Source organism: Neovison vison, chromosome 4, assembly GCF_020171115.1.
Source record: "Neovison vison isolate M4711 chromosome 4, ASM_NN_V1, whole genome shotgun sequence".
Classification (NCBI taxonomy): Eukaryota; Metazoa; Chordata; class Mammalia; order Carnivora; family Mustelidae; genus Neogale; species Neogale vison.
This window is the reverse complement of record NC_058094.1, coordinates 155,780,546-155,807,001: the sequence shown is the minus strand read 5'-3', so window position 1 is coordinate 155,807,001 and position 26,456 is coordinate 155,780,546. Positions and strand designations below refer to the sequence as shown.

The window sequence follows — 26,456 nt, the reverse complement described above, 5'->3', positions numbered from 1 at the left end:
CGCTCTAAGTCAGATCATTTTATTTTATTTTATTTTTGTTTTTTTGTTTTTAAAGATTTTATTTATTTATTTGACAGAGAGAGATCACAAGTAGGCAGAGAGGCAGGCAGAGAGAGAGAGAAGGAAGCAGGCTCCCTGCCGAGCAGAGAGCCCGATGCGGGACTCAATCCCAGGACCCTGAGATCATGACCTGAGCCGAAGGCAGCGGCTTAACCCACTGAGCCACCCAGGCGCCCCAGTCAGATCATTTTAAAAGCAGGCCTCTAAATAAGGGTTGTCTCTTGCCCGCTGGGTCCCAGTCTCTCCTGGAGGCAACATCGGAAACAGGCCAAGTCCAAAGAACAAAAAAGTAAGAATGGCGAGTTCTTCACATCAAGATTCACTTCACTCATTGCTGGTATGTCAATGCACTTTTGTTTGCTTCCTTGATTAATTTCATCTTCTTTGCAAAGATATTAGAGATGTCTGAGAGTTATGGCTCATTTCCACTAAAGGGTTAGCTCCAAGCATTCAAGGAAAGAAAAATCAGAAATAACACTGAACAAAATCCCATGATGACTAGCTGGCACATAAGAATTCCACAGCATTTTCCTTGGGAAGCAAATTCACGTGGGATAAAAAGGATTTTTCTCCCCTAGAACTAAAGACTAAAACTATGTAAACTTTGGAGGGCTTCCTGCACACACATAAACTTACACATTCATATGCAAAACTGTAAAAGGACCAGATTCCTAACTTCCTAACAATCTCCACTGTCCACAAATTTTCCAAGAGCACAGTGAAGAAATAATCAAGTAAAATATTGCAAAAACAAAATTCCTGCTTAAAAGGAAAAAATAATAGGCAGTAAGTTTCTAATGTCAAAGATATTCAAAAGATGCTTTTCTTCTGAAACTCGTCACCCACCCACCAAGGGCTTTCTTCACGAGGACACCAAATAGAGAATTCCAGAGACAAGAACCCCTGAAAATATTTCTTTTTGTTTGTTTGTTTCTCAAGTAGTTAGAACGAAGATTTATATGAAGAATACACTTGCCACCTTACCACAACTAGGAAGGAAAGGAAAAAAGGCAAATTTGTGTGAGGGAAAGAAAACAATAGCAGCCATCTCTGAGGAAACCATGTCTCAAATCATGGAATCTTCTCATGTACGCACAGGTTAGAACATAGCAAGAAACTTATAGAGATTTAGTATGACACGAATCTGCCCCCCAGATTTTTAAACTGGTAGTATGACTCACATACTACCAGCTGATGTCTCCAAACTGATTTGAAGAATAACTCCTCACCCTCATGTTACAGGAAAGCTTTCATAATCCATCCATAATGTATGTTTGAGAGAAAACACAAATACCGAGTAGGAAAATTTTTGTTATATGTACAGCATTACATGTATCTAGTCTATAATCTTTTGGGAATGCTAACTTCAAAAGCATCAAAATCTAAAGAAATTAAGTAAGTATAATTTTTCAAACATGTTACTAGGAAAAATCAAAGAGGTAACAAAATCATGAAATTATTCTGTTGGATAAGGGTAATGAAAGAAACTCTAGCAATTACTTTTACTTACACTTTTTTCATTTATTGGAGTCAGTCACTATTAGCCCTAGCAATAAATAGATCATTTTTGTCACCTAACCTTTTTTTTTTTTTTTAAAGATTTTATTTATTTATTTGAGAGAGAGAGACAGTGAGCGAGAGCATGAGCGAGGAGAAGGTCAGAGAGCGAAGCAGACTCCCCACGGAGCTGGGAGCCTGATGTGGGACTCGATCCCGGGACTCCAGGATCACGCCCTGAGCCGAAGGCAGTCGTCCAACCAACTGAGCCACCCAGGCGTCCCATTGTCACCTAACCTTTACCACTAAACAACTCCCCTAGAAAAGTGAAATGCCTTTAAAAAATATACGGACTGTAAATCATGTCTGAAAGCAAGACTGTTACGAGAGGAAACAGAAAATTCAACCAATCAAATCACATTATCCAATGTAATTCCAGTAGGCTTGCATGTGTGTTATGGTAAGGAAAGATTGTAGCCAACTGTAACCTAGAAAATAATTACTATTTGATACAAGCAAACTCTATAAGCTGGAGAGTCTGACTCCAAAAAACCAGAATAGAAGGATACCTGCTGCCCTAAAAGAGGGAGACAGAATACAGATCATCACTAAAGGGTCTTCAAGACTAGGACAAGCAAACGGTGTCTAATGATATGATGTCAGAATCGAATATAGAGCATCCCTTGGCCCTGAAACATAAATTCACATGAGGGAAAAAAAAAAAAAAAAAAAAAGGAGAGAACCACAACATAATATTAGAGACTTTCTAAATATAAAAAGAAATCAAATCTTTAGTCCCACCACTTTTCTCTTCACTGGCATACACTCAGCTCTTGCTAGAAACAACTTCATGTCAAAGGCATGATAGAACGTGACTCCCTCCATGTGAGAAACAAAAAGGACATGTAAGCTATGGACATTGGGGAGGGTATGTGCTATGGTGAGTGCTGTGAAGTGTGTAAACCTGGTGATTCGCAGACCTGTACCCCTGGGGATAAAAATATATTATATGTTTGGGGCGGCTGGGTGGCTCACTGGGTTGAGCCGCTGCCTTCTGCTCAGGTCATGATCTCAGGGTCCTGGGATCGAGTCCCGCATTGGGCTCTCTGCTCAGCAGGGAGCCTGCTTCCCTCTCTCTCTCTGCCTGCCTCTCCATCTACTTGTGATTTCTCTCTGTCAAATAAATAAATAAAATCTTAAAATATATATATATATATATATAATATGTTTATAAAAATTATTAAAAAAAAGTTTAAAAAGAGAGGAAAAAAAAAGGACATGTAAATAGAGTCAAAGCAGCCATGGCCTCCTTAGGGTGGGCTGGTGAAACTGGGGAGCCCCCAGCTAGGCAGAGCCATTTTTTTCTTCCCCATGTTTAAACTCTCGGCCTTAACAAAGGAGCACACACGCAGGGGCACTGGACTGTTTCTGATGTTCCATAAATGACCTGGGTCTCTATGCTGCTGATGTGTTTTGATATGAAGCTGAACAAACTCTCTAGTTGTTGCCTCTACTGAGCACAGATTAGAGCATAATGAAGGCTTCGTGCATCTGGCATGCTGGGTTAAAGAAAGGATTCCTACAAGACATCTTGATTCTCTTTCACAAAGGAAACAGCCTGGGCACGGCTTTTCTGTCCATTTCATGATAGTTTTTTACGGGCTGTTGCCCGGAAGCAAATGAAGACTTTGAAGTAACATAGAGTTCACTTTTCAATTGATTTATTAAATGATGCTGTAGGAGAATTTATTCACTGCTGAAAAATGTGTAGGTAGGGGCTCTGAACTATGCCCACTGAGTTTCTGGGAAGCTGCCTCCTGGCAGGGACTCCTGACTGAAATGTTCCCCAGAACAGGATCCTTAATGAAGGGCCACTGAGCCATCCCCTTTGTCCTTCTCTGGTCTTCCCTGCATGGGTCTACCATCTCCATACCACCACCTCCTCCTGAACCCCTTCCATGTGCACAGGATCCTATGAAAACCGCAGAAGACTTACAGGAAATACAGTCCCTGTCCACAGATTTTAATGGTCTACAAGGACACTTTACTACCATATAAGGGAATAATCCAGCACTAAAGTGTTTTTATCCTCGAGTTTCCCTCTGTTTTAAAATTGTGAGCAGTCTCTTATGAAAAGCTGCAAAGAGTACTGGCTAAGACCCTAGATTCCAGAGTCAGATTTCCTGTTTCAAATTCTACCTCCACCCCTTCCCCAAGTTAATGATCTTGGGCAAGTTATTTAAACTCACCATGCCTCAGTTTCTCCGTTGAGTAAATGCGAACAACATTCCCAACCTCAGGATTGCTGGGAAGACTGAGTACATACAAGGGGCGCAGAAGAGTCTACCTCCATCAGTGCTATCACTGCACCACATGGGTAGCACAAGTCTGAGTACACATAAATCAAATTCTGTACTACATCTAGGACTCGGACTTATTCTCGCTTACCCATTGTCACTTCCAGATGACAATTCCTCCATTCCTCTCTGAGGCTCATGCCTGATGGCTGCATTACCCTCCACTCTCTGTACCAAGTGCCTGTGTATTCCCAACACTTAGCACCTTGCCTGGCACAAAGTATGTGCTCATTTATGCATTTAATATAAACGTGACAACTGTTCTCTGACAATAATATAAATAAAGGTTATTTTGCAAATTGCCAAAAATGGGAAGGAGCTCTCAGGAATATAACCATTATAAAGGTTGCTTTCATTTAGTTTAAACTATTTTGTCGGCTTCTTTTAGTTCTCTAGCAGTTACAAACACTACCATTGTTAAAGAGAGTATAACCTTTCTTAGCATGTGCATTCCACTAATGGTCCTTGAAAATCTCTGACCTGTATTCCATGCCCAATTTATTCAACTAATACTTGGTAATGAGTGTAGTCGTCATTTAGCTACAGCACTTGAAATATGCATTACCTATAGGACAGAGGGAGAAAAACGGGAATTGGAGTTTTAGGGAAATTCAATGACTTAAGTGATTAATTTCCCACTTGCTAGGTAAAAAATATATATCTATTCAAAACTATTTTTAGGAGCCCCTGGGGGGCACAGTCCATTAAGCAATCAAGTCTTGGTTTCAGCTCACTCGTGATCTCACGGTCATGCAACTGAGCACAGTCTTGCACACAGTCTGCTTGAGATTCTCCCCCTCTCCCTCTGCCCCTCCCGCTCCTGCTCTCTTTGTCTCTCTCTTGCAAATAAATAAATAAGTCTTTAAAGAAAAAGAAATTATTTTGAAAAAATTATGGCTGAGACTATTTTATAAGTTTTTGAAACAGTTCCCCAACCTCTATTTAAGGTCTGTTCCAATGCTGAATCATCTTATTTTCTCTCCTATATAGCTAACAAAACTCTCTTAATGCAATTTAGGGCTATTGCCTCCATTTGTGAAACAGGATATGTTCAAAGATCTGTTGGAAGCATGCCGCTCATCTCTTAAGTACAGGAGAAATTATGTACTACTTTGTAAGCTTTACGGCACATTAGCTCTAAAAATACCTACCAACCACACAGAATAAAACATCCTGCAAAGAAAGTAAACCATAGCCACACATGTACTAAACACGAGAGAGGAGTACATTTAACTGCACGGAAGTAATACTACCTGGCAAAGAATAATCAAAATGCATAATACCATGGGGAGATGGAGGGGAATGGATTACATTTAGACACCAAAGTGAAAATCTGTATGTTCTTCTTTGGTGAGAAAATACAATCCTTTGAGAAGACAGGATACAACTGAAAATACTGCCAGACACATGGATAATTCCAAATATTTACCCCAGTACAGTTTTCAGTGAGACCTTCCAACACAAATCTTTGGAGTAACAGCACTGTTACTCATAATTTACAGACACGCCAGTCTTAGGGTCATTGTACCGGCTGTTCTTTCATTCTGGAATGCTCTTCCTGATATACATGCCTGGCTCACTCCCCACTTCCTCCCAGTCTTTTACCAATGTCACTTCTCTGCAAGACACAGTAGACCACCCTATCAAAAATTACAACCTATGATACCCACACCGCCCCCCCATACTCCCAATCCCCATTACCATGGTGTATGTTAGAACTCATCCTTCTCCGTAGCTCATCACCTTCTAATATACCATATAATTTGTCATTTTTTATGTGTTTATCTACTAGAATATAAGTCCCATAAAAAAGGAAATCAGGTGTTTGTTTGTTTGTTTGTTTTTAATAATTCACTGATGTATCCCAAGGGACCAGAACAGTGCTTGCCGTGTCGTAGGCCCTCAATAAATATTTGTGGAGTGAATTTTTAAAACATCAGTTCACAAATATAATCACAAGAAATAACTCCATTTCTCTCTCTCTCTCTCTCATGTATATGTGCACAAACACACGTTACTAAGCCTTAATCTGGAAAAAAAAAAGGTAAAAATTTTAATTGCAAAGCTGGAAAGTTTAAACTTCATAAGGAAAGGAACAAGAATCAAAGTCTATGAAATATTTTCAATCTTCTCTGTTCCTTCATTATTCAAAGACAGGATGATGAAAGGAGAAATCGAGAATCTCTAGTTCTAGTGAAAACACGCTACAAAGAACAGGAGCTATAAAAAGGCATGATTAATGGCTCAAACATAACTAAAATACCCAACTGCAGCAAGGCCAGAAGGTTCAGAGACAAGTGTAGCTGTTTCTCTCATCCACTGGAAGGTGAGAATTGAAACTGACCCACCGGCCCTGTGGAGATGGGATGGTCCGCAAAGACTCTCCACAAAGACACACACACCCCCTGCTACTACCACCAGCAACAGTATCTGCATTTGGAGTTCTTCTCCTGAACACATTCCGCAGTGAGCATATGATGCTAAAATGAAAGCATACGGACTTCTTCTAACCTAATTATTTCTTGAGAAAGAGAAATAACACAATCAACTTTGAAATAACAGATTCTGGAAAGCCTGTTTGTTGAAAACTGTTGGAAATGCAGAAACACATGGTTGATTGATTAAGTGTTAAAATATTTATTAAATATGGAAATCCACTGCAAGAAAATGGAAGTTCTTCCATTGCGCTGAGGGCCATGTCTAAGGCTGGGCAGAGTCATCTCAACAAAAAGCTCGGCAAAGGGGCTTCTGATCACAGCTTGTAGACAAGGGGACCCAAAACAACAGGACGATTCAAAGAGGAGAAAAAAGAGAACTGAGAATGACTAAAAGTTGTATTAAAAGCCACTGCTAAAGGGTACACGAATTTTACAGTACATGAATTATATCTCAAAAAAGTTGTTATTAAAAACTATATTAAGGGCTGCCTAGGTGGCTTCATTGATTAAGTGTCTGACTCATGGTTTCAGCTCACGTCCTGATCTCAAGCTCCTGAGACTGAGCCCCACACTGCGCCTGTGCTCAGCACGGAGTTTGATTGTCCCTCCCCGCCTGCTCCTCCCCCTGATTAGGTGCATGCACTGGCATGCATGTGTGCCCTCTCTCTCTCTCAAGTAAAATATTTAAATTTTTTTTAAAAAATAAAGTACAAAAATTATATTAAAAAATTAGGATTGTTGGGGCACCTGGGTGGCGCAATGGGTTAAAGCCTCTGCCTTTGGCTCAGGTCATGATCTCTGGGTCCTGGGATCGAGGCCCACATCTGGCTCTCTGCTCAGCAGGGAGCCTGCTTCCCCCTCTTTCTCTGCCTGCCTCTCTGCCTGCTTGTGATCTCTGTCAAATAAATAAATAAAATAAAAATTTAAAAAAAAATTAGGATTGTTGTCTTAAACACATTGCAAATGCAAAGTTTTCACAGAAAAAAATGGACTTTGTTATAAAAACTGTTACTTTGTATAAAAATTTGGGAGCCATTTTTCCTCAAAGGTCTGTTCTTTAAATTTTGCCTTCTGAGGCTCTTCAAATAAGACATGGTTTTCAAGGGGCACCTAAGTGGCTCAGTGGGTTGAGGCTCTGCCTTCGGGTAGGGTCATGATCTCAGGGTCCTGGGATCAAGTCCCGCATCAGGCTCTCTGCTCAGCAGGGAGTCTGCTTCCTCCTCTCTTTCTCTGCCTGCCTCTCTGCCTATTTGTGATCTCTCTCTGTCACATAAATAAATAAAATCTTAAAAAAAAAAAAGACATGGTTTTCAAAAACAAAATAAAACAAGTTATCAAAATAAAGCATCTCATCCTCTAACCCAGTTCTACATACAAATTCTAATACAGCCTGGTTTAGGAACCTGGAGTCCACCCTTTAATCCCACTGCCTGTTAGCCAATTTGTGTCCTGCTCTCCCTTCCTTTGCTCCTGTCCTGGCTGGGAACAGCCTCGTGGAGGATACAGACCACTGAGGTCTCAGCTGAGGCAGGGAGGCCTCCCAACCCAAAGTAATAAAGCTGCACTGTTACTCATTCAATTTTAAGAAAACAAATTCCACATGATATTTGAGTTAATATTATGGAAACAAAATTACACAGTGTAGAGAATACAGTCATTGAAACTCTAATAGCCTTGAATGGTGAGACACCATTCACATCCATAATATTTTTATAAGTTTTTAAGTCTTAGCATTCCAAGTGATTATGAAGATGGAGATATAAAGAAATTTTTAGGCACGGTCAGTGGAGTATAAACTGGTGTATCACTATATAACCTGGCATTACGTAGAGAAGTTGAGAACTTCTCTACATAACTTGAAAGCAATCTATAAATACCATTAACATAAAAATAAATGATGGTAAGTTTGTAACATGGAAAGCCAGAAAAAAATAAAAAGGAAAGAATTCAATTATTTTACCTGTACCAACATAAGAAATTGAAAACCAATGTTGAGAAGTAGAAAAAATATACAATATCAAATAAATGCATGTACAAAACACACAAAATAGTAATATATATTGTTTATGGATAAATATTTATGAAGCTAAAGTTTAAAAAAGCTAGGAAGGATGCACACTAATTGCAAGATAATGATTTCCCTTGAGAAGGATGAGGAAGTGGAAAGCAGGAGAGCATCAACTGAATCTATAATGTTTATTTCTTAAAAAAAAAAAACAAAAACCCAAAACTATTAAATTTGTGTTGATTTCTGTGTGATGAGTATAAGAGTGTCTCTCTCATTATTCTATCTACCTTTTTTATATTTTTGAACTACTTTAAAACAGGAGCTTTAAAAAAAAAAAAAAAAAGCTTTCCTAAAGAAATTTTCACAAACACCTTCACATGGTCAATTTTTAGATGCCACAGAATAGCTAAGGGGTGAATAACTTAAGCGTGTTAATGTCTCTAATGTCATGGCCAGAAAAACTACAAGAAACAAAAATTAATGGCTAAAAGACGCAAGGAGGTTCATATTGACACAACATTCTAAAACCTTTTAAAGGGGTGTCTGGGGGCACCTGGGTGGCTCAGTGGGTTAAGCCGCTGCCTTCGGCTCAGGTCATGGTCTCAGGGTCCTGGGATCGAGTCCCGCATCGGGCTCTCTGCTCGGCAGGGAGCCTGCTTCCCTCTCTCTCGCTGCCTGCCTCTCAGTCTACTTGTGATTTCTCTCTGTCAAATAAATAAATAATATCTTTTAAAAAATAAATAAATAAAAATAAAGGGGTGTCTGGGTGGTTCTGTTGGTTAGCATTGGACTCTTTTATATTTTTTAATTATTTTTATTAAAGACTTCATTTATTTATTTGACAGAGAGAGAGATCTCAAGTAGGCAGAGAAGGAGGTAGAGAGAGGGGAAAGCAGGCTCCCTGCTGAGCAGAGAGCCTGATGTGGGGCTTGATCCCAGGACCCAGAGATCATGACCTGAGCGGAAGGCAGAGGCTTTAACCCACTGAGCTACCCAGGTGCCCAAGTATTGAACTCTTGATTTTGGCTCAGGTCATGATCTCAGGATCTTGAGATGGGGGGACTCCATGCTCAGCACAGAGTCTGCTTGAGAGTCTGTCTCCCACTCCCTCTGCCTTCCCCAACCTATGCTTCTGCTTGCAGGCACATACTCCCTTCCTCTCTCTCTTTCTCTCTCTCTCAATCTCTCTCTAAATAACAAATCTTTTAAAATCTTTTAAACCAGAGCTGCCCAAAGAGCTGCTTTGGGTACGAGGCTCACCTGCCAGGAATCCTTAGAACAGTTTTATTTATTTGAGAGAGAAAGACAGGAAGGGCAAAAAGAGAGGGAGAGTCTTAAGCAGACTCAATCTTATGACCCTGAGATCATGATGTGAGCTGAAACCAAGAGTTGGACGCTTAACCAAATGCACCACCCAGGTGCACCAAGGTGATGAAAATGTTTTAACACTGACAATTGGAGCGGTTGCACAACTGTTTGAATATACTAATAAACTTTGAGTTGTAAACCATTGCTAAATGGGTGAATTCTATAGTATGCAAATTATACTCCAATAAAGCTCTTATTAAATATATAAACACAGGTAAAATAAACGTAATTTTGTTCCTGAGATTACAATGGGTCTGCTGAACTCATGAGAACTGCTAGAGTTCATTTCTAGGGGCCAGCTACTTGATCCTACGATTTTGAAGTGGGATCTCCTCACCACCCTATGCCCTCACTTTCCTTTCTGGTATTAACTCCTTCAGGTCCTTCATTCACACTAAGATATAAGTGCTTAAAAACTGCTCAGAGTGCCATCCCTCCCTAGGGTCTCTATTTATACTAAAGGAACTATTCTCAAGTGGTGTTTTTTTTTTCTGATTTAATTAGATGTGTGGGTCTTTTAGCATCATGGAGATTTCATGGAGTAACAGTTCTGTGTTAGTAATATCTACCTCCTAAGAAATAAGGAAAGAAAATATTTTATATTAACTTGTTAGGCCATAAAATGGTGGTAACAATTGGAGAAAAAATGAAAATAAAATATTAGATAAGAAAGTACCTGGGACTTGTTAAAAGAAAAAAAAAGATGTAGTTAGTTCAAAACCCCAGTTCAAAATTAAAAAAAAATCAAAATTCCAAGATAAATATCAAGGGAACTCCTTGGGTGAGTATGTCATATGAGGTCAGATCCATCAAAAAAATACTACATGTCACTCTCCCAGAAGACAAGCATCATTGTCTTAAAGAAAATGTAGCTCCAGGCCCCAAATGGTAAACTCTAGTGAATGAAGTCACACACAAAGGTTAAATAGCTTGGATTTATTTTTACTGGAAGAGACGAGGCTATAAACTGACATGAGTGATTTTGTCACAGTGATTAAAGTGGCAGAGAGACTGTGAGGTGGCCTTAGGTGGTGGCATGTCAGTATGCCAACCAGTGTCTGAGTTCCCACTGCTTTCTCTGGGGTTCTCCCTCCTTAACATCATGGCCCTGCCTTTCCTAATAAATCCCACCTCAAATCTGAAGCAAAAGAGACAGTTATTTCAGCTCAGATCCTCAGGGGATCCTTACAGAACCTGGGCATCCTATATACAGGGGGTCTCTCTTGGGTTAGCAAGAAGAGATGGGGGAGTAAGAGGAACATAGAGGTCACAGACAAAACAAAGATGTGGAAGGAAAACCATGCTGCTTTCAAGCTCATCCCAACAAAACATTTTAATAATCTGGAAGAAAGAAATACAATAATGGTTGGAAATACATCAAAAGTACATAAAATCAGGGGCATTTGGGTGGCCCAGTCAATTGAGTATCTGACTCTTGATTCTGGCTCAGGTCATGATCTCAGGATGGAGGGATTGAGCCCTTTTAGGGCTCTGCACTCAGTGCTGAGTCTGCTTGTCCCTCTCCCTCTGCTCCTCTCCTCCATCCTGCCCTGCCACTAAAAGATAAACAAATAAAATCCTATTAAAAAAAAAAAAAAAGTACAGGGATGCCTGGGTGGCTCAGCTGGTTAAATGTCTGTCCTCACTCAGTTCACGTCCTGAGTTGGAGCCCTGCCATTAGGCTCCCTGCTCAACGGGGAGCCTGTTTCTCCCTCTCCCTCTGCTGCTCCCCCTGCTTGTGCTCTCTCACTCTCTATGACAAATAAATAAAATCTATTAATAAATCAATCTTTAAAAAGGATAAAAATTAAAATTAAGAGAAATTTTTAAAAGTACATAAAATCAGTAATATTTTTTTTCATCTTTGAGCAGAAAATTGAAACAAATGCAAACCATGAATATTTGCTGAGCGAAGAGTATGCATAGATAGCACTAAGCAATGAAGGAAAAACAGAGAATTTGAACAGCAACCTCACAAAGTCTCTCTCAAAGGGATACCTTCTATTAACACACCCAATTGTCAGTTGCTCCAATCCCCTTGCACCAACACACACATACGTAATTTTATGTATAATTTTATGACATGCCTCTGAGGCAAGTTTTACTTTTATTAACCTGTAAAGTGCCTCATCATTTCTTAATACCGAGTTTGCATCCTGGCAATACAGGGCTGGATCACTGGAGAAGAGTGTGAGAAGGGGCGTGCTCAGCTAGTGCAGAGGGTGGGCTGAGCACACAACTCAGAGTCTAAATCCAGGAAATGATGAGTAATGAGAACAAAAAGAATAATTCTAGGAAGGCAATTAGTCCCGCAGTAAAACACCGAAGGGACACCTCACTCCACATTCAAAGAAGAGAAGGAATGAGGGACAACTGAAAGGGAATAAAAGAAACACAGAAAATAGAAAACCCACACCAAAAAACAAAACAAACAAACAAACAAACAAAACCAGGTTTCAAAGTAAGTAGTGAAATGGGAAAGCCTGCTGAACAATAAAACATTTTCCAAATGGTGAAATAATTAAGTACAGCAATGTGCACTGGGGATGTGCACCAACACTGAATGTAAATAACCTTTCAGAGACTTGCTTTTTCTTTAGCTGCTAAGAGAGAAAGAGGAACTTGACAGAAATAGAGCGGGGGAAAAAATTACAAAATAAACCAAGGGTCATAGGGAAAGTGAACAGAGCAAGACCATGCACATGGGAGAACAACAAATGGAAAGAGGTAACAAGAAAGGGATAGAACCTGTACTGAGAGATGAAGAGAAAAGAAAAGAACTGACCAGGGAAAACCCAACCTCACAACAGGGGTCTGGGGACACGAGAATGGGAAAGGGCTCTATGAAAGTCATGGCATCAGTGACTTCATCAGGTCAACATTTGTTTGTTGTGCACTTGCTAGGTAGAAAGCTGTGGATCAGTGCTGGGAAGAAATGAAAATGAAGATAAGGATGCGCACCTTCACTCTTTGTTTTTCCATACGATTACATTAAAATAATTCTTATCCCATCACCCTAGGAAAACTGCAAACTTCATGATTTCATAACCAGAACATTCAGGAAATGTCCTAAACAACTCATTAATCGATAACCTCAAAGAGATTTCACATGAAATGGTTAAGCTATAAATTGAAAGCATCCTCCCTTCATTAATCACGAGACCCTTGTCTAGGCAAGATCATTAAGAACCATACGAACATCACACTGCCATAAAGTGGGAGAACAGTTTTGTGGTCCTGAATAAATTCATCACTTCAGGGATGTATGAGTTTCTATCAAAGTCAATAAAAATCCTCCTAAGAAATGATGACTTAATTATTTAACATTAAGGTAAATTTGGAAATACATCTGTAAAAAGCAAATTCCCATTCTTCTTATTAAATATTTACCTAAAGTTTTCTTGGAAGGCACATAAAAGCACTGCTAACTACTATAACCCTAAACTCACCAAGAAAATAACCCACTATTGATGGTAAACAGAGACTGATACCATCACCAGCATGACCCCACATGACTGACCGCAAGACCTGACCTTTACTGCATGGATCCATCACATTTTCCTTAAGTTCTTTCCAGCTTATCTTGTAACTTAGGCAAAAGACCCAATGGGCAAAGCATCCCATGATGGAAACTGAAACTACTCTCTCAAGCGGTATCATCTGCCCTAAGAGACTGAACCTGCCCAGACCATCCAGATCAGTTTGAGCTCAACCACTGGCTCACATCTGTGCACATGGACCATGGAGTGACAGTTACCTCTACCTCATTATAATGCTAAAATCTCTGCCCCCAAAGGAGCACAACCTTACATAACACACAACACATGTACAGGCATGTTTCCTGAAGGTGCATGCATGACCTTACACCTGGCTCCACAAATGAGGACAAAACTCCCCTTTCTGTATATTTATCCTAACCCTAAACAAAAGGAATGCCCCTTGCTCAGAGGGTTATGGCTTTGGAAGTTATTACCTGTGACCTCCTTATTTGCTGCAAGTAAACTTTCCTTTGCGTAACAACTCCAGCTGGTATAGCTCCTATCTGTAACTCACCAAGGGGTGAACCCATGTTAGTTCGATTATAATACCAAAATTATCCTCTAAATTAAACACATTTTCCAAATTCCTACTTAAAAGGACTCTTCTACCATTAACATACCTTTATTTAATGCATAACTGCTGCTCATTTTGTACCCACTAAATGTGATTTTTCAGAGCATGAAAAGCCATCAGTCGTTAGGTAAGCCTCATCTCCTGAACTGGGAGAGGCAGCATCTACAGTCAGGACTACCTAAAGAGTGGGCCCTGTGAAGTCCTCTCCCACTAGCCTGCAGACATTTAAAAATGACCAACAAAGAGGAAGATGGAGGAAGAGGAAGAAGAAAGAAGGAAAAATAAGAAATAAAGAAGAATAATAACAGGAGGAAGAAAAGGAAGAAGAGGAGGAGTGTGGGGAGAAGAAGAGAAATGATTCTTCCGTCTGAAACAAACACTTAAAACTCATGGGAGGATGGAGCACATGTGCCATCATCAGAGCATGTCAGGCTAAAAAACACCAGGGTTCCTTAAAAACACAACATCTATTTCTCGGTTGTTTGTTTCAAAAAATACAAGATCTAAACCAAGAGTGGAACCAATCACTAGAATTTGGATGTCTGAGATTAAAAACTTTGACTACACCTCGGACAGTCTCAGGGAGTTGGGTTGAGTGGGAAGGACACTGGACCTGGCACAGGGCACCCAGTATCTTCTCCCTATAACTACTTCGGGATTTCCTTGAGCCTTACCTTCCCCCACACTTTTACCCTTGCTCCTGCCCTGCTCTGATGACCCTAGATCACTCTTCAGCCAACTGCTCCCCCAGCCAACTTGAGACTAATATGACCATGAGCCACCTTGACAGCTCATTCTGCCCACGAGGACCCACAATGGGTTCTGGCCAGACCCCAACAGTATGTTCTAAAGGCATTAAAAAGCCACTGGTGAATTCACAAAAACCTACAGAACCCCGCGTTGTGAAGTGCTGGCTGCATCTGCGGCATCTTGCTATCTGGTTCAAAGAAAGAGAAACCACTTCAGGAAAATCCCGAGCTGCGACAAGGAGTACCAAATCACATTACCAGCCTGTCCAGCCTCCTGACCTCACTGGTGGGAAATGAAGGCACTCTCTCCCAACCCAACCTATGCAAAAGGCAACCTGAAAACAAATAAAAATAAGGACAGCAATTGACCAACTAGAGATATAGGCTACAGACATGAGTCAGTGCCAAGTGGAATAAGTGGTCTAAGAAAACTGTCAACCAGGAGTTCTCCTGCCTCAAATTTTAAAGCCACTTGCAAAATGTGAGCTCTTGAGGCCCATCTTCAGGAAAGCCTCATTGATTTCTCATCTTCAAATGGCTATCTAATGTTCTTTAGTTACGGGGGAAAAAAGTCAGCAAAAGGGCAACTACTGCTCAGTGCTAAAATCCCCTGGTATGAAACTGATTTTTAAAAAGCAGAAATATGTTGATTTACCCTTGCTGATACATGCATATGATTTTGAAAATTCTCTTCAATATAAACAAACAGATTGTCGAGGGTGGGGGTCAGGGGGTGGATTAAATTGTTTATTCCTTCCCTTCCCAGTTATAATTGCTGATATTTCTGGGTCGTGGAATGACATTTTTTTTATTTTCAAAATCAAATTACATATAATAGTCTGTTCTAGGAAAAACAAAAGAGATTTTGATCTTAAAAGCAAATCAAATGATGAAATCAGAAACAAAGGACTACTAGAAGTCTAAAATCATTTTTTCATATATGGAAGTATTTATATTTGTAAAAATATAGCACATTGAAAAAAAAAGTAGAAAATAAAAATACAGCACACTGAACTTTTTTATATGTAAAATAATTATAATTATCAAAAGGGGCTATAAACTCAATATTTGAAGTCTAAAATTTATTCATGTATTCATTCTTTTAACCCAGTTCCAAAGAGGACTTCAGGATGTTTATATGGATGCCTCCAAGATAAAATACAAATTTTAAGCAGATGAGGAAACTGGGAAGAAAGGAAAATTTATCACTTCAAGAACTATTTATTAAGTACCTACTCTGTGCCAGGCACTGTGCTACACGATAGAGATGTGCAGTGAACAACAGACAAGAACACTCTTCTCATACACTGTTCTCAAAGTTTAATATTCTAGTGATGGCAATTGGAAGAAAGACAGTAAGTCAATCATTAAAAAGAATGTCATCAAGGGGCGCCTAGGTGGCTCAGTCAGTTAAGCAACTGTCCAGCTCAACTTAGGTTCAGGACATGATCTCATGGTTGTGAGATCAGCCAGCATGGAGTTTGAGCTCAGTGCAAAGTCGGTTTCAGATTCTTTCTCTCTCCCCCTCATTCCTTTCCCGCTCATGCTCACATCACCCCCCAGATAAATAAATTAAGAAGAAAAAAAAGGATGGTAAATGCTAAGAAGACAGAAGCAAAATATGCTCTGATGGGGGGGGGAATACCTCAGAAAAGTGGACAGAGGAAATCTGAGATTACTTTTTCTGTGCCTGAGTATTTATTTTGAGTATAGCATGCATAATGAAAATGCATACAGATATGACTTTTTATATTGATCAACTGTCAAAAGAGAGATTTCAGATGACTCGAGCTGAAACTGGGATGATGAGGAGTAAACTGATGAACTAGGATGAAGCTACTAGGAAAACACATGTTGTAACTTTGGCTTTGGAGGAGGGCAAAATCTGCTCTATATTTCTGGCATCCAACTCAAGGAAGGAAACAATTACATGACAAATCTCTCCTCTTGGTCCTGATAAGGCACTATCCATAATGTTCCCCAGGACTTCAATTAATACTGGAACTGGTTTCTCAGGAATATTTTTTTTTAAAGATTTATTTATTTACTTGACAGAGTGAGACACAGCGAGAGAGGGAACACAAGCAGGGGGAGTGGGAGAGAGAGAAGCAGGCTTCCCTCTGAGTAGGGAGCCCGATGTGGGGCTTAATCCCAGGACCCTGGAATCACAACCCGAGCCGAAGGCAGACGCTTAACCGACTGAGCCACCGAGGCACCCCTCTTGGGAATATTTCTTATAATCTCCTTCAAAATATCCTTTAGAAAAAGTCTAGTGAATTACTGAAGAGGTCAGGGATGCAAATGAGAAAGCTGATACCAATTCAGATATGAAACTCTTGTGATTAACTTAAATCCAAAACGATTTAAGACACACACACACAAAAAATCTCTTAAATATTAAGGATACACAGAGCTCCTCAACCCTGCATACAAATTGGAAATCCACTGGGGAGATTTTTTTAAAATACCCCCACCCCAGAATCTCAGTAGGTAAGGCCAGTATTCTATGGAGGAATAGATGATAATTCCCCATAAATTGTTTCTCTTTTTTCCTCCCTATAAATAGTTTCTTATAAGTGAGTTTCTGGCAGATAAAACTCCAACAAGTACTCAGAGTACAGACACTCTCTGCCGTGATTTAGATGTAGATTCAAATATTCCTATGTGGTTAAAAGAATATCTGAGGCAGAAATAGAAATCATAACCATTTCTAGAAATGAAGACACAAAACAAGTGCTAAAAGATGACATCAATTCCCTTCTGAATGAAGTTAGCAATGGAGGAGACCTGAGCGGGATCAAGAGTTTCTCAAAGAAATGTTAGGTTATTCCAACACAGAGATGAATGTCAAGTAAGTAGCATTTATTACAAAAGGATTATTTTATGTGGATCTCTAACATTCTCTTTGAGAATTCTTTTCCCAACTCTACTGCTTACTGGTTGTTATGACCTTGGGCAGGTTAATTAGCTTCCTTGAGCCTCAGTAGCCTCAATTATAAAATGGATAAAATATCTACCTCAAAAAAAGAGATTATGGGACACCTGGGTGGCTCAGTCAGTTAAGGGTCTGCCTTTGGCTCTGGTCATGATCCCAGGCTCCTGGGATTGGTCCCACATCGGGCTCCTTACTTAGCAGGGTGCCTGCTTCTGCCTCTGCCAGCTGTTCTCCCTGCTTGTGCTCGCTCTCTTGATCTCTCTCTCTCTCTCTCTGACAAATAAAATCTTTTTAAAAAATGAGAGAATGAGGGATTATGCCTGTAAATCACTCAGTACAGTGCCAGGTACATGGTAACTAACAAAATTATTCAAGTCTTTCCCTCAATATTTACTTTCTAGGGCTTTTATGACCAAAGTAAACATCCAACTAGATGTTCACAGAAGCTATTATTTTGGTTATTACTAACTATGTATCTCTTTCAACCAAAGGCTTTGACATTTGGGACCCCAGAGCTACTTGCTCTAGGGAGCCACAAAAGATACTCTGTATCTTTTCTTCTGAAGAAAGGAGTATAGATTCCCTTTTAGCATTGAATGTTTCTGGTTCATGAAACTCTGACCACAAAGGAGTATACATAATTATGGTATTGACTACTGAATATTAACATTTTCAATTCACAAAGAAAGATTTACCATAATTATACACATTCAATTCCAAAACAGAACCCAGGCCCTTCAAGGGGTGTTTTTCACCTTTTAAATATTAAATCTCTTTATGTAGTTCATTCTCATTCTCAAGATAGTAGATATGATACACTCCTCCTCCTCCATTCTGCAAGCTTGAAGAAATATATAGTTCTAATGGGACAAATGGAAGAAATCTTTGACCTCACTGCCACTGAACAACATCTAAAGAAATGTTCCTTGCCTCCTACCATTGTGTCAATTAAGCACAGAGGTTAAGCCCAGGCAGTGGAGTTAAACTGCTAGGGTTCAAATCCCTTCTCAGCTACCTACCAGCTTTGTGGTTTTAAAGCTGGTATTTCTCCTGTCATAGAATTTTTGTAGGACTGCAGTGAGTTAATGTGTACCAAGTACAAGAAAACTGTTGGGCACATAAAATGTAACCACATAAGTTACTGTATATTAAGTATTTTAGTGTATATTATAACATATATGATAACACCACTATAAGTAAGCACTTCTCTCTTTCCTATTTTCTCTTTCTGTCCTCCCTCTCACCAAACTCCTTATGCCCCTTCCTCTTCTGCTCTCCCTCCTTCCTTTAATTAACATTCTTGTTCCCTTTGGGGCTTATTCTTGAAATTTAATGATAAATGTGGCCTTATCTTAGCCCCACTGGAACAACTGAATACTAGTGACCTTAGAGATTCCTGCTCTCAATGAGACATGACAAGAAAGCAGGCATCCTTCCATGCATTTTTAGGAAGGGCCCTGTCATTAAAAATGATGGAACACTTGGCATTCTTGAAATCTGAGAAGGCAAATAAAGCTAAAAACAATTTTTATCAACCCATAAGCTCTTAGAGTTATTCACAGTTTTCTAGGTGTAGCTGTAAAGAAACGATGAAAGATGGGTTCTTTTCCTATACAGTGAGATCAGAATCCATCTTTTTAAGCAGAACTCCAGAGATGCCCCAAAAATACAAACTGGGATCTCACAGAGTAAAACCAGGACTTAAAGAAAACTTCCACAATCCTGAATGTCATTTTTTTAACTGTTTAATTGTAAGAGAAGCATGTTGATAGAATAAAAACATGCTGGAAAATGTCTCCTTCCTATTTATAGCACAAGAACAAAGTTTGGATGGGTGGCAAAACTTTATCAATACTGAGTTACTTAGGTTTAACAAAAGCACATCAAGAAAAAAAAATTGTTTGTGCTATCCTTGCAAAATACTTCCAAAGCTGTAATTCCTAGGAGCTCTTTTCCACCAGAGAAGCAAAGCAGCACTGCAGACAATTTACCGTGAAGCTGACTCAGTGCTCCCAAGTGAAACAGCACAATTTTAAGTACAGCTCATCCAGGCTTAGACCTATGCATAAATATATTCACAAAAATGGAGCGTACTACCACTTGCCATCTTGCTACCAGCCTGTATTACTGATTATCAAAACTATGATAAATATAGAACTATGATTTTTGGTACCTGAGTACTTGAGAGGCTAAAACACGATCCAGGGAAAAAGAGGAAAAACAGTAGCCCACCTATTCCCTGACAGCAAAGACTTCTGACAAAAAGAAATTCCACTATTTGCAGAGAAATATAATCAATGGGTGAAAACAAGTAATTGAAAATCTATGAGGTGAACACACAACAAAATAAACCACCAAATAACCTATCTTTGATGCTACAGTAAATCTGTCATTTTGGCTAACCAAAAAAAAAAGAAAGAAAGAAAGAAAGAAAGAAAGAAAGAAAGAAAGAAAAAAGAGTCACGAAGGTGCTTTTTCTTAAAAATAGCAATTAAGTGATTATCAGTAGCAAACTATCAGTAAGGCTCAGGAGGTACTATCTTGCCCATTTGGATGCCCAGTTAAAAATGTTTTTTATCCATTGTTTGCAAACACACAATTCCTTCCAAATAACCTCAAGTCAGAGGAAAGGCTCTGAGTAATTTAAATACTCTGTAGTTCTGAACATAATTTTATAGGACTGAAATTACTTCAGAATAGCTAGACAACCTTGAAGATGGCAAGTTACCCACAATCAAATATGATTCCTTTGACTATCATTTCTAGAACTTCACGGCAAAATAACCTTTCAGTAGGGGCTGATCATCCCACTTAGGATAAAAGCAAAGTATGCACTCAAGTAACTGGCCATGTAGTAAAGAAATCTTTTATAACATGGACTATTATCAACAGAATTATTATTTCACCCCAAATTGTCAATATTTCCCCAAATCATAAGAAAAATCTCTTCCAAAAATATGAGTATTCTTTTCCATTTAGTGATTGAAAACTGAAACAACGATATATTAAGAGTAAAATTAAGGTGTTTCATACCGTCATCGTTTTTGTGAGCTTTCTGAAACATTAAGCAATATGTTGCTGGTTTCCTTGCTCTGGGCCAATGGCTTTATCTTACCAGGTGAGAAGTAATTTCTGAATTAGGTTAGATAACCTGCAAAGTCTCTTCCATCTCTAGAACTGTTAGATTCCACTTAGTTATATAAATTTTAACAATTTGTAACTTCTGGAAATGTGTTAAATTCGGGTAATTAGGGCACCATTTTGCATTAAAGTGATATCATAAAATTTCTAAATAGTACTCAAGCAGCCTGAGGGAGTAAATGTTATTTAACAAAAACTCATATAGTGCTTACAATATCCCCAGCATTGTTCCAAGTGCTTTACAAACTCTTTTATACAGTATTTTCAGTATACTTAGTAATTGAATTCTTACGAAGTTTAATGAGTATGTGAATTAGCATTCACCAATAAATTAAAGTGAACAACCACTTTCATTTACCCTTTGAAATTAAAATTATTCATTTCTAGCCATAAGGATGATCCTGCAATAATAAAAATCTGGCCAGTTACCTCACCTTACCAAAGTCCTTCAACTGCCTTCAGGACACAGTCCAAATTCCTCCACAAATCACGAAGATACTGCCGCATCTACTCTCTGCTTTCCTGTTTTGGCTCCCGTGTACCTTAAATCCTAACTATTTGTACTTAACAAAAATGTGTCCTGATTCCCATCTGCCCTTTAAGTGCTCCCCCCTTGGTTTGATAGGCCCATCACTTACCTTGGCCATCCTTCAATCTAGCCAATTCCCACTCACCCTCAAAAACACAGCTAAGACAGCACTTCCCCATGAAAGGCCTCCTGACTGCTCATCTGGCTTAAATACTGAGTTTTCTCTGCTTCTACCGCTTTCTGTGTTCATCTCCAGGAAATCACACAGAAGGGCAGAGTATAACTGCTTATCCATTCATGCATCTTCCCACTTGCCTGTAAATTCCTTAAAAGCTTAAACTGTGTCTTTTATCTTTAAATCCCCAGAGCCTTGTACAAAAACTGGTACACAGTATGAGCCCAAGCAAATAAATGCCTTTTTAAATACATAAATCAACAAATGAATATATAAGCTTTGTGAGATGATAGAGAGGCATGCCAATTTTATATCTGAAGAAGAAAGAAAATTGGTAAAAAAAAAAAAGGGGGGGGGGCGCCTGGGTGGCTCAGTGGGTTAAGGCCTCTGCCTTGGGCTCAGGTCATGATCCCAGGGTTCTGGGATTGAACCCTGCATGGGGCTCTCTGCTCAGGAGCCCGCTTCCCCCTCTCTCTGTCTCTGCCTGCATCTTTGCCACTTGTGATCTGTCTGTCAAATAAATAAATTAAAAAAAAAAAAAGTCCATGGATAGCTAAAATGCTATAATTTTTATCTATTTAATTACCAAAGAAATAATAAGGCCATCAACTTGAGTTTTTAGGTCCAATGCCAGCTCTCAATGAAACCAAAAACACAAAGATGCAGGAGAACTCCTTAGTTTTCTAATTGCAGGGAAATTTGGCATATGGCAACTAAGTCTTTACAACTGTAACTGCCAGATTCAAAACCTAGTAGTCAGCAATTTCTAACTATAGTTTAAAAAGATCATGGTAAACTGCAAAAGCCTCCCAGGCGATCTGGACATTCAACCATATGTACTGTGTATCTTACTATGCGTCAGGCACTGAGATAACTGCTGGTAGTAATTTCTTTGAAGAGGAGCACCTGAGTGGCTCAGTCGCTTAAGCATCAGTCTCTCTCTCTTTTTTTTTTACTGACGTGTTAGTCTTTTATAACATTTCCATATTTTCATACACATATATGTATTTTTTTACTAAAGCAAGATCACAATGTTGTAAATTGTTTTCTTTTCATCTCTTTGCCTGTAAGTTTCCATAGCATCTAATACCTCAATCATACTAAAATTACCCTAATTGTCACACAACTATTTCCCCAAAGCTAGTTTGTCCAAATCAGGGTTTAGGTCCAGAACCTGCATTTTATCCAGTTTGTATATCCCTTAGGTGTTTTAAATCTAAAACAGTCCTTTTCTTCATCGGTTAGTTTTCCTGCTCAATGTCCGTCTGATCACTTCCTCATGCTGTCACTTAGCCTGCTCCTCTGTCCCCTGTATTTCCTAGAAATCAGAAGGTACATCTAAGAGCTTGATCAGTTTATATTAATAGATTTGTCTAGAATACATTGTGGATACCATTGTCTGCTTCACATGGCATTTTTTCAGGACGTACGTGCCATGTGGTTTTACCATCAATGAAACTCACACTGTCCTCTCTGGGTTGTGTAATGGCCACCCAAGTGGCCACAAGACAGTGATATGATTCCCCCTGCAAGTATTTGGTATGGACCACACCACACAGATGTATGGTTTCCCCTCGGCCATTCACCGCATGGCCAGTTCCATCAGACAGCCCTTGTCTGAATTAACATTTGCTGGAAATCGCAGAACGATGATTTTTCTAATGTTATCATTTCTCCTACGTTTATCAGCTGCCACTCCTTAGTGAAGAAGGGCTTTCCCTAATCACCTAGATCCATCTGGTTACTCTGAGAAGCATCTGGACAAGCATTTAACTCTTGACCTTTCAGCTCAGGTCATGATCTCAGAGTTGTGAGATCCAGCCTGCATAGGGCTCTGCGCTGGGGCCTGGAGTCAGCTTAAGATCCTCTCTCTCTCTCTCTGTGCCCCTCTCCCCCACTTATACATACGAGCACACGCTCTCTAAAAAAAAATTTTTTTAAAGATATTTAAAATAATTAGTTTGATGGTAAGATGGTATTTCACTTTGAATCCTGATGTGAATAAATAATTTATTCACGCTGTTCAACCTAAAACCAACCAGTTCATCCATACCTCACCAAAAGCCAGTCATTCTTCTCAACTGTTTATTATTATAAGAAGTTTGAGAAACTGCATAGGTCCAAGGTATCTTGTGCCCCAAGTTGAAAGGCCTATGATCCAAAAACTGCTGAAATTGTGCTCCATAAATGGAGAGAAAAGAAGGAAGACTGGCCTGTTTTCCAAAAGTGGTGGTCCTTCACCAACACAGTGGAGAGCAGAGGATACCTGAAGACACTACCGGAACAAGACAGAGACTTGGAGTTTCCAGATTCAACTCTGCAGTTTTCTTTTTCTGCATTCCTACTTCCTTCTGTAACCCTTCCTCTCTGAGAAAGTCTTTGTGATTTGTTTTAAAGCTCGGGCTCTATCAACAAAAATTAAGACTGTAAACTATAGGATGAAAGACCTCCTGTTTTCAATGAATAAATTGCAAAGAAAAAAATCAAGGAAATGGAGAGGGGGATACTATGCATTATAGAGACTCAAAAAATTTAACTGCGATCTATAGACACTATTTGGGTCCTGGATCAAATACACAAACTTAAATATATATATGTTATACTTATATATATTTATTAAATATCCTTACATATGTCTAACATATGTATATATTTATGTTTATATATTTGGCATAATATCATCATTACCTTTTGAAAGAATCCTTTTAGAAGTGCTGAGTGAATTTTTGATGAATAAAATTCTATGATTTGCTTCAAAATAATATGAGAAGAAAATAGGAGACAGATGAAACAAAATTGGCTATGAGTTGCTAATTGTTAAAGCTGAGGTTCATTATAGTATTCTATTTTGTGTGTGTTTGAAATTTTTCATTGTCAAAAGTAAATTTGTGGGACTGTTTCTCCACAGCAATGATTCTCATTTACTAAAAAATAAGATAGTGTCCCCTGCTTCTTCAGTTTTACTATGAAAACAAGTCAAAATGAAAAAGGAAAATAAGTATTTTTCAAACATTAATGGAATCCTTCATTAAAGCTTGACGCATTAGATGTTCTACTATAATCAAACTTTGATGGATACTACTGTAGCCCTTTAAAGTAATTTCTTACATGAAAATTTCAATGGAACTAAGTCTTTGGCTACAAATACAGATTTAAGTGGCCTTTTCTATTTTTACATATATTACACACATAGATCAAATACTATGACTATCACAGCAACAATGTACATCTTAAGGTATTAAAAAGTATATTTGCTCATGTGAAAATATTCAGCCTCCCTTTAGATCAGCGTAGTTTACAACAGTTTCAACATGGACAAGTTCTACCTTAATCTGTACTTACAGATGAATGAACTGTTTGCCAGGTTAGTATATAAACACAAAAACTGTTTACAGAGCCCCAAAATAATTACCTAAATTAGCAAGTAAGTTCAAAATACTTTTCAGTCATTATCTGTGGATATGTTATTGATCTAAATGCGGATAAAAAGTAAACTTAGATAAAAAAATAGTTTATAAATGCCCAATAAACAACATGGCTCAAATTACACCAAAGGACTGCTACCAATGAAAAAATGGGGGAGGAGACGCCTTTTCTGAAAGGTGGAGGTGAACGGGTACATCTCTGGGGTCCTCAAATTGAGTGAGCGGAGAACACTGCAGTTTAGCTTATTTTTACAGTTTGAGTTTAGTTAGGGATGTCTAGGCTTGTGTTTTCGTTTTTTTTTTTTTTTCAATAGTACCAACCTTGGTTTAAATCACATATAAAGTCTTTTTGAGGATTTAAGCAAGCACCACAATAATGATGATGCAAATCCTGCCAACATTAAATCCCTTCTTGCTTACTACGCTTTTGCCTGACAAGAGGTGAGAGGGTCTCCACCCCTTCGCTCAGGATGCGCCACTGCCGAAGACATCCCGCACAAACTCCTCTCTAGCAAAGCTCCTGGCCTGTGGTTCTTTGGGGGATTCCCGCCCCCCCCCCCGCCTTCCCCGCTCCCTCCTTTTTTGCACAGAGAGCGCCATGCATGACTCGCATTAGGACTGCGCTCATTTCACCAAAGACACCGCATCTCCAGGGCGACGGAGAGCAAACGTGCCGTAGGGTGGGCCAGGCCGCGCCCAGGCCCACCCGCCGGACCGCGCCTCTCACCTGCCCCGCGCCGTGGTGGCCCCGCACTCGCGTGTCGAGCGCGTCGTGTCCAGTTTCGTCTTCGCCGCCCGAGAGGTAGAGGAGCCGGAGTGGCACGATGCTCTGGCGCTCCAGGAAGCGGTTTTCGTTCCTCCTCTCCAGCTCCGTCAAAAAGGCGTCTCCTCCAGGCAGGAAAAGGGTAAGGAGGGAGTGGGGAGAAAAGGAGAAAATAATGACCCTGAGCCGTACTCGTGCCTTCTGCGGCCCGACGTCTCCTCTATGGAAATCCCGCCGCCCCCTCCCTCCCGGTCCCTATCTGAGAAGGACGCAGCCGGGGAGCCCTGAACCAGCGCATCTGAGATCATCCAGGATCGGGGCCCAGAAGCACAGCACCCCTTTCCCATCCTCCGCATTCCTCCTTTTCAGAAGACGAAAAGCAGGCATTTGACCGAAGGTTTCTAACGCATCCGCGCGCCCCCACACATGTATTTTTGCTTCACTTCTCACCACCCTTCTAAAAAAAAAAAAAAAAAAAAATCTCCCCGCGCACTCGGGAAACGGGAATGCCCGTTTCCAGGGCGCTTGAGGGCTGCAAAGACGCCCGGAAAATGGTACGTCCCGAAGCCACAGAGGGTGGCGAACTTACCTGCCCGGCCGCAGCGCGCCGGGGGGCAGGTCCCCAGGGTGCAGAGCAGCAAGAAGGGCACGGACGCAGCCGCCGCCGCCTGCATGGTGCTGCCGTCAGCCCGCCTCGTTCGAGACGCTCAGCTCCTCATGCCCGGGCCGCCAGGTCCGCGTCCCTCGGCCCGCGCCCCACGGCTGGCCTCGGCCGCCCCCTCCCAGCCCGGGTCGCTGCTGCGGCGGCCGTGGCGCTGCAGCCTCCGCCGCGGCGCTGCCTCAGTGCTGCATTGTGCTCCGCGGGCGCTTCCGCTGGCGGGGGGAGCGAGCAGTGCTG

At 40.1% G+C, this 26,456-nt stretch overlaps 1 protein-coding gene across 15 annotated transcripts in view; it reads right to left on the bottom strand.

Moving 5' to 3' along the window:
* ADAM22 (ADAM metallopeptidase domain 22) overlaps positions 1–26,232 on the bottom strand; it is a 224,121-nt gene extending 197,889 nt beyond the window's left edge. For 10 of the 15 annotated variants that reach the window (XM_044245959.1, XM_044245964.1, XM_044245961.1 and 7 more), the window contains exons 1-2: positions 26,148–26,232; positions 25,523–25,683 (exon numbers count right to left, since the gene is read on the bottom strand). In XM_044245959.1, coding sequence (XP_044101894.1) covers positions 25,523–25,683; positions 26,148–26,232 — 246 coding nt within the window. The remainder of the gene's footprint in view (positions 1–25,522; positions 25,684–26,147) is intronic. The other 5 variants (XM_044245960.1, XM_044245970.1, XM_044245969.1 and 2 more) reach the window with 1 other exon arrangement.
* Positions 26,233–26,456: the final 224 nt, after the last annotated feature.